General features: G+C 41.6%; 1 protein-coding gene across 1 annotated transcript in view; it reads right to left on the reverse strand.

Moving 5' to 3' along the window:
* Positions 1-2,333: 2,333 nt before the first annotated feature.
* LOC129200353 (adenylate cyclase type 1-like) overlaps positions 2,334-18,570 on the reverse strand; it is a gene marked incomplete at its 3' end in the record, with an annotated part of 48,410 nt that continues 32,173 nt past the window's right edge. Inside the window, exons 7-11 of the mRNA XM_054811684.1 lie at positions 18,186-18,283; positions 10,310-10,394; positions 6,288-6,377; positions 3,163-3,419; positions 2,334-2,529 (exon numbers count right to left, since the gene is read on the reverse strand). Of these exons, the coding sequence (XP_054667659.1) occupies positions 2,334-2,529; positions 3,163-3,419; positions 6,288-6,377; positions 10,310-10,394; positions 18,186-18,283 (726 nt within the window). The remainder of the gene's footprint in view (positions 2,530-3,162; positions 3,420-6,287; positions 6,378-10,309; positions 10,395-18,185; positions 18,284-18,570) is intronic.

Consider the following 18,570-nt stretch of genomic DNA (forward strand, 5'->3'; position numbering starts at 1 on the left):
ACCATATACAGGGCTCCTGCAGTCCAGCAGCTGCCACTCAGGAAGGTGGTTTTTACCGTCGTCTTCTCTTTGAGATTGTTAATTAGTCAGCATGGAGTTTGCTGACTATTCAAAGGCAGTTTTAACATTTAGATATTTCCAACCAACAGTCTTCCCAAAGCTTTTAATACTCAGATTTTTAGTATGCCAAAGAGCCTAAGAAGTACAAAAACAATGCTATTTTTACTTATCCATTTGAATAGGTAAGCACTTCTGTAACATCCATCATGGCAGTACTTCTGCATGTTATGTTAATTAGCCCTTGTATTCAGTATCATTTACAACCAATACACAGAGTGGAAAACAGGACAACATTCCTTACAACATGTTATCCACTATTATTTATTGTACAGGGAATAGATTCCATGTGGAATCGAGAACAACAACAGTATATGCCCAGACCATCAAAGAGGCCAAGCATCTACCCAGCATACTGATTTCAAAGAATGGTAGTTATGTTGATCCCTAATTTCTGAATTTCCTACCTACACTGATTTTTTTTTTTCCTTTCTGATTATTATCATGGAAATCTCACAGAGAAGATGGTACCACATAAGTACCTGATTTGCAATTGAGAAGATCTGAAAATGGCATTTGATCTCAGATGAAAAGCCCTTTTTGAAATGGTACCTGAAGATGCTGGACATCATTACTTAAATTTGATAGGCATACATACAGCTTAACTCCTCTTATTGTCCTTCGGAATAAGCGCACAATGGTTTTAAAAATAGTGGTAGATGACTAGGTATTTCTGTAAAACCTGGCCTCAAGAAAACAGAAAAAGGTTGTATTTCTTCCTTTACTATTGTCCAGTTCTGGTCTTTCAGCAAGCAAGCATCCCATTAGTTTCATGTACTTGAATTTTTAAAAATAATCGATTGCTGATTTAAAAGCCAACTTAAAACTAAGCAGTATGTTCCTTATGGATGCACAATTCAGCATGCAATTCAGAGCAGCTGGAATGATGAAAAGTATTTAAGATGCTGGAACCCACTCTTGACCTGTTGAAAGGCCAAAGGATAGCAAAACAGTCTCGTCCTGCTTGCTACTCTATTTCATGGCTAGGAATAACATACAGAATGTCTCATATTCATGGATCATGTGGCACTCACATACCTTCACCATGTGCCAACCTATATAAGGATATCTGCTATACAGCTAGTCATGTGCTCCTCTGAGTTTCAAAGTCAGGGGATTTTTTTTGCCACCTGAAAACTATATTTGGCACCACAGCAAGCAGAAACTATTATCAGTTTGTCCAAAACAAACTTCTGAGGCTGACAGGCACAGCACCTATCAATACCACAGGTCATAGGACAAAAATTAAATTAAGTGATCATGTGTTGTTGACACAGTTAAACAGCACGGAGTCCACAGAAATTATAGAACAAGATAAATTTAAATCATAAAGGAGGTGGACATGGTCTTGGACATCAAGACAAACAAAAAATCCCAGCAGATCTTAACCGTTAGGTAGAAAATCTTTAATAGTGGAAGATAATAGAGCTAGGTCATTCCTGATTTCCTCATTCTAGGTAACACAGTAGAGCCCGGGATGTGTTTAACCCATGTGTTCCAGTCTTGATCTTTACATGTAAAAACAAGCACTGTGACGATTTATACAGTTCTCTTAACAACACAGTTAACAGGTAAGAACAGGACATGACCTCCGTGAACTACAGGAGCGTAAGAGTGTAAGATTTATCATAAAGGCAACTTCCAAATTCCACCAAAATAAACTTACATCTTCTTCACTTTCTTCTTCCCTCAGGGGCTAGTGTGAAACACTTTGGAGGTGGGAATAGGACTGTTAAGAGGCATGACAGGAAGCTGACATTTCCTGATGCCCCTGCTTATGGCTAATATAGTTTCTATAGGTTTTGCTGTGATTATGATAGTTAGGAAATACATTTTCAAAAAAAAGTCCATGCACTTGGTATCCACATAAAGTAGATATTTGCTTCTTTTCGGTTTACCTGACCATCAACTTACTTTCACCACTTTTTATATTATAAAATTAAAAAAACCCATGTATTTAATTTCTTTATCTCAAGTTTATATTGCTAACAGGGAATTTCCCATGTTTGAAATTGTCTCTATTCATAACACACCTTAGATATAAATATATTACTTCATTAATCATGTACTGTTATGGAACAACTACAAATAAAAAAAAAAACCCAAACCACTTCTGCAGAGCAAATGAATTTTATAAGTCTATGGAAAGAAAGTTCTGATAATTTTTCTCTGTACACCAACAGACATGAAAAATTTTGCAAGTGCCTTAGTCCAACTAATTTGTTCTGAAAGTATTTGCAAATTTTGTGTGCATGGATACTAGAAAGAAAAGTCCTATGACTTACCTGCACAGCCCAGAGGTAGTCCAGACGCAGCTTCAAGTCCACCTGTCTGGAATGCAGTGCCAAAGCACAAGAGAATAGCAAAATGGCTAGTATTGGTTCATAGCCACGCATATAAAAGGAGCCACCCCTTAAAAGTAAAAGGGAAGTAAATGGGTTATTCCAGGTTTTCTAATACTTAAGACTGCATATTTTTAATATCAGATCCTTCATTGAGAACATGTGGGTACCCCCCTAATCACTAGCCTTTTCTGAAGAGGCTTATACAGGCAGGGAGATGGGTGACAGTAAATCTGATCACTGCATCACACCAACATTCAACTTCTTGAGGATGTTATAATGCTATACATTATTGTAATATCTGTGCATGGTTTTAATTAGGAAATATAAAAACACTTAACAGCTCAAAAGCTTAAATGAAATTGGAATTGGTGAGGGCTGCTGAAATATGGAAGTGAAGTTTTTAGCAGTGTTTTTCTATTTCATATTATAATTAGACTGCAGTGTAGTTCAGCTGAGATATGTTAGCATAAAACTACAGAATAACGGAGCAACAGTTGCTGGTTCCCAAAATCTGATCTCCTGTTGATGGATATTACTAGTTCCTACAATTGCTGGGGAGAGGATGGCTTAAGTATTTCTTATGCTCTACTGAGTATATAGCAGCACTGAATGCTAGGTGACAATTCACAGATGAGTAATCAATGATGTTGTGACTATCTCTACAGAAGTAACCATTGCTTTCACTTTGCAAGATACCTACCCCACTGCTTTTCTATAACCACTGAGTTCCAGAATAACTATGTACAAAATTGTAACAAAAAGCAGGAGAATCATTTTTGGCAAGGAAGATACACGTAGAAATATTGCCAAGGTGAGAGTCCCCACTACACAGGAAAGGAAAGCATAGTGGGCTGTGTCACATGGAAGTTCGTTCATTGTTTTATTTGTTCCACCAGGAGAAATGATGACTATTGAACTGCTGGAATTGGTATTCCAAACCCAAGGCATACAGCCAACCTAGAAAAGACAGGAGAGGGGTAGAAAGTTAGATATGAAATAAACAAATGCAGCTGCTATGGGGGCTGACTGTAGTTGGTTTCTAATTGGGAAAATATGGCCATGGAGTTCCCATCCAGCTCACTGCTCTAATAAAATCTCTCTCCTTTTCCTGTAACGCTTTACTCAGTTTTAGGTGGGAGACACTCTTTGTTCATCAGATGCCAGTAAGGCCAACCAATTAAAGTCTGGGCTTAGCTGAATAGTTTCCCTCTCAGTGCTCAAAACCAAGAGATTCTCAAGCCAACATATTCCTGATAAATTAAGGAACTTCAGTAAACATTTTATGTGGCCATGCAGGTGAGAAAGGTCCTTGCACAGAGCACAGAAAGAAATGTGTTTGTTTTATAGACTATGTAAATTGTATCAATTTCAATTAAACAAATATAAAACATATTTTAATCTTTGATTGGAAAGCTAAACACGAATAATATTTCTTTCCTCCACCTCAGAGCTACTTCTGCTATCACATATGATTCAAATACAAGGCCTCATCTTTAATTATTCCTGCCATTTCTGTTATCCAAAGAATTCCATTTCCTCGCTAGACTGGGAAATAAAAAAAAATGTTTTAGTGCATTTCCTATGGGAAATCTGAGGAAATTTAACCTGCTTCTTCCAAAGGCAATGTCATGTACACATCTCAGAGCTGTTATCCAAGGAAGGGAGGAATTTCTGGCAAATAGTGCAAGTCCCTAGAGCTCCAGTTATAATTGCACTCCAACCTTCATTCCTTACAAAGGGAGAGGATAAGAGTTAGCATAAATGGGGAGAGTGGAATGGTAGTATGAAATTGATTTTAACAGGCACCGCCACATAAGCCCTGCCCTGTACTTAAGCTTCTCTTTTGAAGTGTTTTATTAGACCGTTTTATTTCATCCTAACCACTGATAATGAAATTTTACAGCATGCTGTAAAATAACTGACAACCTGAAAGGTGATTAAGCGATATATTTTACATGGGGTTGTAGTAATTTAAAAAGATGAGACATAACAGATAAAATGCGAGTTAAACTCATAATGGCTAACATTAGGAAATGAGATGAGAGTGAAGTGAAAAATCCATTTAATGTAATTTTGTTCAATATCCTTAAAAATGCTGTTCATACTAAACTCATCTGAAAACACAGGCATGCATGAGGACTTCATAAATGATGTGCAATCCATCCAGGAAAACATCAACTGCTTTACAACTAAGAGTGAAACCTCAACACCTATCTCCTCTGTTAGCTGAGAATTCTAGAGGCTTTACTTTGCAGGAACTAGTAATTTCTACTGATTAAACATTTCTCCTAAGCATGTCAATGGTTACAGGCTATTTTTGCTTCAGTAAAGGATAAAGTTATATTTGTGACCTGTTGTTGGTAAAGTTGTAACTGAATGACCACTGCCTTGTTGGAGGCCAGAACTTCTGAATTCTAATCTGCCTTCTTCCACTGATACTCGATGTTGTCTTATGATGTCTGTTTCTCATTTTCACCATCTTTAAGTGACAACAATGGTGCTTGTTTCATTTGGTCAAAGTGTCAGATCTATGGGGGCTGATCCACAAAGGTCCCAGCTGTCATAATATTAATCTCAATCCCAAAGTCAGATACACAGAACTTGCTGAGATGCTAGCTAGCCTGGAGGCACTGCACATGTCTATGCATTTTGGGTTTACATGCGTATTAAGAACCACATATATATATATCTGTGCTATTAGGGCTGTGTGTTACTCACACAGCTGATGTTCAGAAATTCCCAGAAATATCGGAACATCGGCAATTCTTGGCACCTCTCAGGACATTGGAATTCACAAACAAGGGATCCTCTGCCCATTCAGTTCATGTGGATCAGTTTGGTATATGTTCTCAGGGTAGGTCCAGGGATGAGTGAATACACAAAATAAGGGGCTTGGCATCTCAGTTAGCACTGTGAATTGCTCATGAAATCACTATCTTCCTATTGGTCAGAACACATTGCCTAAATCCCGCAGCAAGGCATGATTTGAGGCATCTGCCTCCTCAGCATTTTGTTGTGTTTAGCGTGCTATTTTTGTGTGGATTCTTTCCTTTGGGTACCCTAACATGTTTAATTCATCAGCATTAGCAGCCAAAATGCTGAAATTGAGCGCTAGGAATTTGACAAGCCAACTAAATGCCAAATACTTAGGCAGAAGTTTAAATCCCATTTGACATTCAAGTCCACCATGTAGAACTAGCTGCTAATCTACAGTAAAAGAAGCTCAATTTTCAGAAGTATTGAGCAAGTTCACTTCATACAAGAGAAGCTTCTTAGACATTAGATGTGAATGTATTATGTAAGTAGCACAGTGTAAGCACCTCTTCTCTTTAGGCAATACTGTCCATATTTTAAGATCTCATTATCTCTTCTGATCTGTCTGGACTAAAAATATCCCCGTTATTACACAGAAATATGTTCTGTAAGTTGCCACATAGAAATAAGTAATGCTGTTTGACACCATGCCTTGTCTGTCACAAAATATTAGCCATTGAACTAGTAAGCAAGTTGAACATTTAAAAATAGTTTTCCCATGACATCAGCAGACTATGTGATACTGAAGTTTGATATAAAAATTTCTATAGGTGTTTAGGTATCATCTGTGCAATTTGCTAATATCTTTGCCATTCCTAGTTCAACAGCCCGACTCAGGGCAGTGAAAGTTCAAATTATAGCAAAGGGCTTTTTGAAAAAACATGCTTTGCAAGTATGAATAATAGAGTAGGAATTCACCAGATGAGAATATAGTATGTGTTTAATGGATCCATACCAGGTTGTTCTTTAAACAGAATGCTAAATTAAGCAATACTTGACTGAAATACTCACCACACATCCTTGAGCCACGGAGTATATTAAGATCACAATAAAAATACACAAAATGGTACGAATTTGTATTGTCAGGCACCCTGGAAAACACTAAGGAAGAAAAAAAAAAGATTTATAGATAAAGATTTTAAAATATTTTTTAAAGTGAGGTTGTTATTTTTTAGTCTATAAAAATAAGTGAATAAATGATACAGAAAATTTGTCTGCACTACAAATTATGAAACAAGCATGCATTTATTATTGTATACATGTGCTTTAATGGTAATTGCATTTTTGGGGTAATAAATGTGAAATTATTATTATTGTACATTATTTCTCACTATAATTAAAACTCTTTGAAAACTTAATAGGATGTCCGGTCATAATGCAAATAATAAATTAGGATGGCATTTAATTTTGTTTCCATGGGGAAAATACGCGAAGCATCTTTTGCCTTGCAAATTATCAGCTACAAATAGTAATACAAGAGAACGTACTGTGGTAGCATAGAATTTTGGAGTGGTATTTGTGTCCTCTGCTATAACAGTCACGTTAAATGCCAGGGTAGTTTTAATTATCAGGATGCCTTAAAAATATTGAATTTGTCAGAGCAGAAAGAGCAGTAGAGAACAAAAATGTCTGGTGGAATGGAGTCTTGTGAATCTCTTGCTCATCTCCATATTTATCCTGATTCCATCACTGTGAAGTGTGAAGTGCTTGCTGCTGCGAGCATATATGAAGCCAGTAACAGAAGGTGAGAGAGGAAGGATAAGTCTGTCAGGGTCTAGTACTTATGCTTGTTCCAGTCATACTGATCTACTCTGGTTTCAGGGAAAGCTTCTTTCCTTCTTTTCCTCTTGCATTAAGAATGTTCAGGGCATCTGTTATCTACTGGATCCACGATACATCTTTCAGACCACATGACTGCTTTCAGTGACTTCAAGGGGCAAGAATCAACCTCAGGAAACATCAGATTTAAAGGAGGAACAACTCTGTGTCCCTTAAAAGGAGGAGGCTCCGACTTAACAAGGCTGGATTTGACTTAACATCAAATGGAGCAAGCAAACACCTAATTTTTTGATGAAAGTCACCAGTCTTGAAGAAAAGCTCACTTCATGGGTATCATCAACATCAAAAGCATAGCTTACAGCAGGCAGCAAAGTACCCATAGAGGGGGGCTTCTGTGGCCTTGGCACAATAGAAATCATGTATTGAAACTCCTCCCCTTCCTTTCACATATGCAGAGACACTTCCCCTCTATGTGTGATCATGAATTAAAAGTTTGAGACATTATAGGTGAACCAACTTCATCTAGGCTGTGAAATGTGACAATACAGCAATTACAGAAAAAATGAAAAATGTGTGATCTGCCAATACTTTCTGGCTTCAGTATGGATTAAGTCCATGTAAATGTCAGTGGGGAACAATAAATGTAGTATCAATCCTAGATTTATATAAGTGTATTATGGACCTGAGTTAATTGGCTACACCAGAAACCAGTTTAACTATTAGTTAGCATCAGTAAAATATGTTGGGATACCCGAGGTATATCACCTTTAATAAAACAGTGAGCATATTGTAGAACAAAACCTTTAGATTGTAAGAATCTCGCATTGAAAAGCTGTGTCTCAAGGGAGAGGATATAGCAGTGTCCAAAATTACACTATGAAAAAAGAAATAGACTATTTCTGCATTTATTCATCATTGTGACAGAGTTCAGGTTAGAAGGGACCTCAGGGGGCCCAAAAGTACTGCCTGCCTTGACACCCAGGGCCATTTCTGCAGAGCTGGTCAGTCCCCAGCTTATGTCATTGCAGGGAGTTCTTCCTTCTCAGGGCCTGGGCTTTATATTTATATTTACCTGTGCTGTATTTCATAAGATTGGCCCATTCTGCCAATCTGTCCAGATCTCCCTCAATGGTCATCCTTCCAGTGTGTTGTTTGATCCCCTGAAATTGGAGTCACCTGAAAACTTGACATGAATATACTCCATGTCCTCTCCAGTTGGTGATAAAAATGTTAAACAGGACGGGTCCTAGGATAAACTCCTGTGGTACCCCACTTATTACTGGCTTCCAGGCAGAGTACAACCATTAACTGCTATGCTTTGAATGCAATCATCCAGGCAGTATTTTACCCATCAAGTTGTCCACCAAACTAGACCAAAATCCTATGCACACATGACGTGGAACATGTGTGTTTTTATCCATATAAATAAAATACAAAATAATAATTTTGTTTGAAGGAAATATATATATTCCATTAATTCAATTTGCTACCAGATGTTATCTACTGCTTGGTAAAGAGAGAATCCCCATAGTTTGAAGATAATGCAGCATGGTTAATAGTGACAAAGCAAAATGCAAATTCAAAGATAATGTGTCCTGACACAGTGCACAGACTTTTTTTGTGTGTGTGGTACATATATGTTCTAAATGTTGACATGTTAACTATTGGGTTAAAAAGGAAAAAAAAACAAAACCCACAACCTTTAAAAGGTAAGGTATGAGACATGTCTGAATTAAAACTCTGACTGACACTTAAAAGATTTATACCTCTGACTTTTGGTCATTCCAAGATTGCATCTGTTCTTTTATGATAGCATAGCATTTTGGGCTTCATTTTCTTTGTTTTATTTGTGGAATTTTTATTACTTAAATACGTACTGTGAGATCCTCAAAATGCCAGGTAACTGGTACAATAAAATATTATTATAGTGGTTTTGTGAGTGAGGCATTTGATGCTAAAGCATGGAGAAGTTGAGTCACTTGTCCAGTGTAAAATAGCAAATAAGTGCCAGAAGATTGATTAAAACAGGGGAATGACCAGTTTACAATTCCATATTCATTATACATAGCAGATTGATTATCTTTTATTTATTATATAAGACAAATTTTCACCACAAAATTTCAAACTGTGATATTCTGATGTTTTATATTTCTTTATTTTTCTAATGCTGGATTTGATTCTGTAAGGTACTGAATCTCCAGAGGAATCTGGAACAAATTCAAACTCCATTGACTGCCAAAACAGCTGGAACAAAATTTGCACTAGCCCCAGGGAAATGTCATTAAGAGGAGAGATTTCCTACAACCTTCATCTGTGTTTCTACTGTCCATAGACAGAACAACAGATGATAAACTACTGTGCCTTTATGAAACAAAAGTGATCATCAAAATTACTTCCAAATAATTGTGTAAGTTTATAAATAAAGATCTGCTCTGTACCAGATACTCTGCTACTATACTATTTATGTTTCCATGAAAACAATTACTTTCCTTCTGCCAAAGGGCATTTTTTCTTAAATAAAAATTAGTGTGCGCTAATCACCAAAGCTGATTAACTATGTAGGTGTTTTCTCCTGATATTTGTCTGAAAAGACTAAATTTAGATTAAGCCACTACAGATTTCTTTCATCAGAAAATTAGTCTGTAGCTGCTTTATTCTGATCTGGTAGACATAGTTCTCTCCTACAACAACCAAACATCCTTCTGCATCATTACTGTTGTGAAAATGTAATGCAGGAGAATTAATCATTACTAAAGGATTTGAAAAGGCCAGGGGTTGTGTGTGCAAAACGTTGTGCTTTAACATCAAAATAGCTGCTGCTTTGGCAGAAAAAGTTTTGAAAATAGAGGGGAAGTTAGTAGGACTTTACACCCAGATACCAGTTGGAATGGAAGGGAGAACTAGTGTGCTTCATAGTCAGAAAGCAGAAAAAGTCAGGTTAAGGCAGCTGTTTATCTGAAGACTGGAATGATTCAGTAGCTAGTGGTAGGTGTTCAGGGAAGACGTAGCAAAAGAGACAAAAAAGCATAGCATTACTGGCACTGAGTGCTACATTGCTGTAACCACTCTACTCTCAGGTGAACCATCTTTGGTTTTGAAATGCCTAATATATTACTTAGCAATGAACTTGAAAAGCATATAGATTTCAGACTCTATGAATCTGTGAAGCATGTGTTGATGGCTTCATATTCCAAAGGACGAGCAATGCATAGCCATCAAAAGGAAGAACAGTCATAAAATCTTAAATCACTTACTTGTACTCGTGTGACATGTAGGTACATAATACAAGCCACTAGGAAGCATATGCAGAACACCAGGAGAACAAGAACTACGGTACTCCTAGAATCAAAACACAAGAGAAGTAAAGCAGTGCAACTCAGTAGCAGATAAGAACAAGCAGCACAGGGGTCCTTCTGAAATGGTATTTTGGATGAATGGTGGAGGACCTCCCCCTCCCCCTTGCTGTGGTGCTAACTGTCACAAAGGAAATTTCACAGTGAAATGCACTGCTCTCAAGAATGAGAAATCAGTAAATTCTCTTGTATATGGTGCCCACTCTGACCTCAGCAAGGAGATCAAAGCACCTCAAAAATTCAGCTGTAAGGTGTGTCAGGAGAGATACTTTCTAATTGCAGGCTAATGTGGAATATTCAGCATGATGACTCTTATAAGTGGAGTGTGTAACCCAATTACTTGGTCTTGGCAGCTGTGTAACAGTTACCAGATGCTTTTCCCTTCAAATCTCTCCTCGAAGATTCAGAAATCAGAGGCTAGTCAACTCAGTCACTTATCAAGACAAATAAAATCAGACCAGAGTGCAATCCCTTCTTCTAATGAAACAGAGCAACTCCCTCCTTTTGAGCCTTCCTCAATGGTTAGAAAAATCTTAGGTTTCACAAAGATACTACAATAAATCTTTTAATTCTTAATCTTCCCTCTCCTGATCTTTCAAAATAGGCTGCTGCTTTGTGAGATGAGGGGTGCAGACCAAGCACTTCCTTCCTCCAGAAAACCTGCATTATTTGAACAGTACCTCATAGATGTGAGCAAGCTGGCAAAATTAGTCCACCAGTGCTGGTGCTTTGATTTATGTTCAGGGACAGCCTGGCCCCAAGCCAGCCATGGAACCAGAGCCATATAACAGTAGCATAACATGATCTTCACACTTTCTTTTCTAGTCTTGAAAATGTGACAGATGGTCCAGAGGATGTGATCCATGGCTGCAGGTATGTATGCATCTGTGCCCTTGACCATCACTGGGGAAAGATTGCTTATACAGGGTTTCTAACAGTAGAAGACAAAGAGCGCAATTCCTCTGCTGTGGAATTTCTCAGTATTTGGCTTTAATTTCAAAATCATGTAACAATTCCCACCAATATACAAACAGGGAAAATGCTGTGGTGTAGTATGTGTATCCAGAATGGGGAGGTGACTCTAGATTCTGTCAGTGTGCATTCTGAACACAAGTATTAATAGCCAGCAGGCTCTCCTGTGCTTTTAGAGAATTTGCTTATATTCAGAATGGTAGTATGCTAAAAAACAATGCAGGGGATATGATTGCAACAGCATCTTTCAAGGCAGGAACAGCCAACAACTGACACTAGTGTTGAGTGGGACCCTGACAGAGATTTGGGTTGAAACCACTAACAAAGGGCTACATTGTTTTTTAAAAATAAACCCAGCATAAGACATCAGCAAGGTTCATCATCGCAGCTTTTAGTGGCTATGCTGCATGTGTGCCTCCATAATTGGACAGCTTAGGTTGACAGGAACATAGCCTTACTTTCACCAATGTCATCTGGGCATGTAAATTATGTCTTTAGCTGAGAAGCTGTTTTGCTCAGATAATGACAGGAATTGGGAGAACGTCAAGCCCATTGCTTTCTGTGTATTTATGCAGCAATTGGCTTTCTTGTCTCTAGATTTTGAACCTCCTCCTTGGAATATTGTGATACATGTCAAACACCATTATTATCACTTCTCCCATTATAGTAACACAATACACGTCTTGGCTTTTGCATTCTCTTGTCGTACTTATAACTACTTTGGCAAACTAAAGAGCAACTTAAAGCTCCAACTTCTGTGGAGAGGGGAAATTTTCCAATAGTTCCAAAGTTTTAGTCGAGCTCGTAGCTGCATCTGTTTCACAGCGAGGGAAGAGCCTGAGAAGACTAGTAATTTGGTTGTATGAAGCCACCACCAACAGACACTGGAAGAGAGAAGTTAAGACCATTCAGTGGGTGGTTTTTCTAACTAACCCAGTGATGAGCCAGTGCATCTTCATGGCCTTCAGTAGTTGTGTTCTGCTGGAACTCATGTGTCTGTCAGATCAGAGCTTAAACTGAATCTCTGCCCAGCTGTTTTTAAGTGACAGTATATTTTGGAAAGGTTACCAACTATCACACCATGTGATTCTTGGAAATTTATTCTAGTTTCAACTACACCCTTTGTCTCTCCTTGTTCTCAATTGCCATGGGCTGCAGCTGAGCTTTGCTTCAGAAGTAGGTGAAAGAGTTCTTAACTATGCTCCAATCAGTCACCAGAGGTTGTTAGTATGGAAATTAGATGACTTTTGTAAGTGAGTTTGAATTCTACAGATGAAAGGTATTATATAACAAATTATTATTATTAAAGTAAAAAAGGTGTTTCTCAAACATTCAGTTAGAAATAATAGAATACAGGAATAAGTATTATTCTGACTGGGGATTTATGAATAGAAAAGACTAGAATTTAAAATGGGATTTTCAAAAGCATTATCCTGTGGCCAGTTTTATTTCCATTGAAACCATAAAAATTAGTAGAAGTGAGTGAAGCTTATTTTGAATGTTTTGATTTTCTCATCTGAAAAAGCTTATTGCTAATAATTTTTATACCTTGGACACAATTACATCTACTTAGTATAATCCCTAGATTTGAAAGTGAAGTCTAATTGACAAAATCTGAAGTAATCACTAAACTATGTCACTCAACAATAAGCATCAGGCATCCCCCAAATACATCATGAGTATTTGGTTATGCATGCTTTACTGCAGCCAAGTTCTGACTGCAACTCATGTGGGAATGGCCAAACTATGCACCGGGCACTTTGTGTAGTGATAGCATTGATACCAAAAAACCTCAATGCAGGCTATAAATTTTCGTTGAAAACCTGAATGGATACTTCAGTACTTAGTTCCCATTAAGCTCTGTGTTTACCTGTTGCTATCAATACCTGAAGTACCTCCTCCAAAGCCAGCACAAATACATTTAGAAAAGCTGCAATAACACCTTTGTTTGTAGTGCAGAAATATGTTACATAAGTTTAGCAGATTTCAGTGTTTTTGTCTTCTAAGTGCATCCTTCTACCAACAACAAAAAAAAAAAGGAATAAAAAGAGAAAAAAAGAGAGAACAAGGAAGATATTGTTTTAAATAAGATAGCAAAATACGGCTCCTTTGGACAAATGGAAGAGATAACAGTTATACTGAGGGTATACCAACAGAGAATCATAGAATCATAGAATGGTTTGGGTTGGAAGGCACCTCAAAGATCGTTTAGTTCCAACACCCCTGCTGCAGGCAGGGACACCCTCCACTAGACCATGTTGCCCAAAGCCTCATCCAACCTGGTCTTAAACACTTCCAGGAATGGGGCATCCACAACCTCTCTGGACAACCTGTTCCAGTACCTCACCACTCTAACAGTAAAGAATTTCTTCCTAACCTCTAATCTAAACCAACACTCCTTCAGCTTAAACCCATTACCCCTTGTCCTGTCACTACACTCCCTGATAAACAGTCCCTCACCATCTTTCCTGTAGGCCCCCTTCAGGTACTGGTAAGCCGCAATTAGATCTCCCCAGAGCCTTCTCTTCTCCAGGTTGAACAATCCCAACTCTCTCAGCCTGTCCTCATAGGAGAGGTGCTCCAGCCCTCCAATTAGCTTCGTGGCCCTCCTCTGGACTCTCTCCAACAGCTCCATGTCTCTCTTGTAATGGGGCCCCCAGAGCTGGACGCAGTACTCCAGGTGGGGTCTCACGAGAGCGGAGCAGAGGGGCAGGATCACCTCCCTCAACCTGCTGGTCACACCTCTTTTGATGCAGCCCAGGACACGGTTGGCTTTCTGGGCTGCAAGCGCATACTGCCAGCTCATGTTGAGCTTCTCATCAATCAATACCCCCAAGTCCTTCTCCTCAGGGCTGCTTTCAATCCATTCCTCGCCCAGCCTATAGTCATGCTTGGGATTGCGCCGACCCACGTGCAGGACCTTGCACTTGGCCTTGTTGAACTTCATGAGGTTTGCATGGGCCCACCTCTCCAGCCTGTCAAGGTCCCTCTGGATGGCATCCCTTCCCTCCAGCATGTCGACCACACCACACAGCTTGGTGTCATTGGCAAACTTGCTGAGGGTGCACTCGATCCCACTGTCCATGTCACTGACAAAGATGTTGAACAGTGTCAGTCCCAGTACCGACCCCTGAGGAACACCACTCGTCACCGTTCTCCACTTGGACATTGAGCCGTTGACCACAACTCTTTGAGTGTGACCATCCAGCCAATTTCTTATCCACCGAGTGGTCCATCCATTGAATCCATGTCTCTCCAATTTAGACACAAAGATGTTGTGCGGGACAGTGTGAAATGCCTTGCACAAGTCCAGGCAGATCACGTCAGTTGCCCTTCCCTTATCCACCAATGCTGTAACCCCATCACAGAAGGCCACCAAATTTGTCAGGCATGATTTGCCCTTAGTGAAGCCATGTTGGCTGTCACCAATCACCTCCTTGTTTTCCATGTGCCTGAGCATAGTCTCCAGGAGGGTCTGCTCCATAATCTTGCCAGGCACGGAGGTGAGACTGACCGGCCTGTAGTTCCCTGGGTCTTCCTTTTTTCCCTTCTTAAAAATGGGGGTTATGTTCCCCCTCTTCCAGTTGGTGGGAACTTCACTGGACTGCCAGGACTTCTCAAATATGATGGAGAGTGGCCTGGCCACTTCATCTGCCAGTTCCCTCAAGACCCACGGATGCAACTCATCAGGTCCCATGGACTTGTGCACCTTCAGGTTCCTTAGATATTCTCAAACCTGATCTTCTCCTACAGCGGGTGGTTCTGCATTCTCCCAGTCCCTGCCTTTGCCTTCTGTGACCTGGGCAGTGTGGCTCAAGCATTTGCCAGTGAAGACTGAGGCAAAGAAGTCATTGAGTACCTCAGCCTTCTCCATATCCTGGGTAACCAGGTCACCTGTTTCATTCCGGAGCGGACCCACATTTTCCCTCGTCCTCCTTTTATCACTAATATACCTATAGAAGCTTTTCTTGTTGTCCTTGACATCCCTGGCCAGACTAATTTCTATCAGGGCTTTGGCTTTCCTAACCTGCTCCCTGGCTGCTCAGACAGTTTCTCTGTATTCTTCCCAGGCTACCTGCCCTTGCTTCCACCCTCTGTAGGCTTCCTTTTTTTGCTTGACTTTGTCCAGGAGCTCCTTGTTCATCCATGGGGGCCTCTTGGTGGTTTTGCTTGACTTCCTCTTTGTTGGGATGCATTGCTCCTGAGCTTGGAGGAGGTGACCCTTGACTATTAGCCAGCCGTCTTGGGCCCCTCTGCCTTCCAAGGCTTTGTCCCATGGTATTCTACCAAGCAGATCCCGGAACAGGCTAAAGTCTGCTCTCCTGAAGTCCAGGGTAGTGAGCTTGCTGCACGCCCTCCTCACTGCCCTGAGGATCCTGAATTCCACCATTTCGTGGTCACTGCAGCCAAGGCTGCCCTTGAGCTTGACATCCCCTACCAGGCCCTCCTTGTTGGTGAGAATAAGGTCCAGCATGGCACCTCTCCTCATGGGCTCCTCTATCACTTGGAGGAGAAAATGTCATCGACACATTCCAGGAACTTCCTGGATTGCTAGCACTCAGCTGCATTGTCCCTCCAACAGATGTCAGGGTGGTTGAAGTCCCCCATAAGGACCAGGGCTTGTGAACATGAGGCTGCTCCTATCTGCCTATAGAGAGCTTCATCTGCTCAGTCCCCCTGGTCAGGTGGCCTGTAGCAGACCCCCACTATGATGTCCCCTGCCCCAGCCCTCCCTTTAATCCTGACCCATAGGCTCTCAGTCAGCTCCTCATCCATCCCCAGGTGGAGCTCCATGCACTCCAGCTGGTCACTGACATAGAGGGCGACGCCCCCTCCTTGTCTGCCCTGCCTGTCCTTCCTAAAGAGCCTGTATCCTACCATCCCAACACTCCAGTCATAGGAGCTATCCCACTACATCTCTGTAATGCCAATAAAGTCATAGCCTTGCAGGCGCACACACGTCTCCAGCTTCTCTTGTTTATTCCCCATGATCCGTGTGTTCACGTAGAGGCATTTCAGTTGTGCCCCCGTTGAGGCTGACTTATTGGCTGGGGTGGCTGGAATTCTTTTGATGTGTCTTCCCAGTGTTACCCTGTTGGTTCCTGTTGCATCCAGAGCCCCGGCTCGTCTCCTCTAGGCTTCGAGCGTGCTCTAGTGCATCCAGCACGTCTCTGAGCAGTAGGCCGAGGGCCCTCGCCAGCACCCCGTCCCTCCAACCTGGGCACATCATCCCACAACATGTCGCTGGCAAGCCTTATGTTATGCCCCTCCCGCTTCGAGCCTAGTTTAAAGCTCTGTCGATGAGCCCCGCTAGTTCCTGGGCAAAGATCCTCTTCCTCCTTTGAGAGAGATAAAACCCATCAGGGTTCATCAGGCCTGGTGCCATGTAGGCCGTCCCATTGTCAAAGAACCCAAAGTTGTGGCATTGACACCAGCCACGGAACCATGTGTTAACGGACTGTGTCCGCCTGTTCCTCCCAACATTGCTGCCCTCAACTGGAAGGAGGAAGGAGAATATTACCTACCCTCCCGAATCCTTCAGTGACTGTCCCAAGAGCCTGAAGTCCCTTTTGATCGCTTTCGTGGTACGTGTCCCTGCTTCATCCCCACCGACATGGAGGAGCAGCAGTGGGTAATAGTCAGAGAGGCGTACCAGGCTGGGGAATTTCCTAGTGATGTCCTTAACACGCCCCCGGGGAGGCAGCAGACTTCTCTGAGAGGAGGGTCTGCCCTGCATATTGGGCCCTCTGTACCCTTCAGAAGGGAGTTCCCTACAACTATAACCCGCCTTTTCTGCTTTGTGGGAGTGGTCACGACATGAGGCATGGGCCTTTTGGGCCTAGGTGCTACCTCTGGTGTAGCTTGACTGTGATCCATATCCTCGCTCGAGTGGCCTTCCACAGCCAGAGCCTCATACGTGTTGCACAGGGGTACATGGGAAGGCAAGGTGGGTGAGGAGGAGAAGGTCCACCTGCCATGCCGAGCGTGGACTTGTTTCCATTCACTCCCCTCTTTGAGGCTGCTGCCTTCTGCCAGGCAAGGGAAGGATACAGGGTCCCCTTCACTTTGGCTTTGGTCTGTTAGCTGTCCCTGTTTCTGTCTCAGGGAGGGTAGAGCTTGGCTCCACCAGTCTATCTCTCTCTCAGCCTCTCTGATGCTCCTTAACCTCTCCACTTCTTCACGTAATTCTGCCACCAGGCTGAGCAGATCATCCACCTGGTCACGCCTCAGGCAGCCAATCTCACTACTGCCTTCCCCTGCCAGTGCCAAGCTCAGACACTCCCTGCAGCCTGAGAGCTGGGTGGCTGCATGCTTCTGCGGCAGCTCTGTCTGTGTTGCCACATGCCTTCTGGTAAGCACAGAGCTTAGGGCTTTCTGCCATGGCTGAACTCCTATGAGAGACTGATGACCACCAGTGGACTCCCCTCTTGAGCAGGTAGACTGACCAGGCCCTGCCTGCGCAAACTGCCACGCCGCGCTCCAGGTCGCTAGCGCTCCCTAGGTTGCCTTTTACAGGTGTCGGCAGTGGGCGCCGTTGCTTTGGCAAAGCCCAGGTCTCGTCAGCAGTTCCTGCGAGAGCAGTCGGCTTGTGGCGGGTCTCTTCTGCGTCCCTGGCACTTCCCTGCCTCTGGGAAGTTGGGAAAAACCCCCTGTGTGCCTACATCTGCAGCTCCGCTGTGGGTCTCCTGTTTGAGAAGCTACTGACCTGGGTGCTAATTCCCGTTCCAAAGACAGTGTTTTGACCTGTGCAGGATGCTTGAAGATATTCCGCTTTGAATTATAATGGCAAAAGACAGAAACTTACTGTGGTATTATTAGAAGGTAGACAAGGCCAAATAAGGCAGCTAGAATTAGTGAGAGAACTACAGCACTGGTGAAGTACTCATCCTGAAGCTGGTGGTACTGTTAAAGAAAGGAACAAATTAATACAGTGAGCATTTTATACACACCCACCACTTGTCCATTCTCAGTAAGAAAGAACTATAGCCTAAAATAAAGCAAGCCCCTACCCATTTTACAAACAGAAATAATCGTTGCTAAGTTCACATGAAAAAAAAGATGAGGCAAGTCTACACATTTTCCTTGACAGCCTTCTGTTTCAGCTGCTCCTGTTGGCTTAGCTGTTTTGTTTTTTTTTTTCCACCCTGTAACTAGTCAAATCTGAGTTAGGCTCAAACATAAGTTCATCT

The sequence above is a fragment of the Grus americana genome, unplaced genomic scaffold (genome assembly GCF_028858705.1).
Source record: "Grus americana isolate bGruAme1 unplaced genomic scaffold, bGruAme1.mat H_64, whole genome shotgun sequence".
Classification (NCBI taxonomy): Eukaryota; Metazoa; Chordata; class Aves; order Gruiformes; family Gruidae; genus Grus; species Grus americana.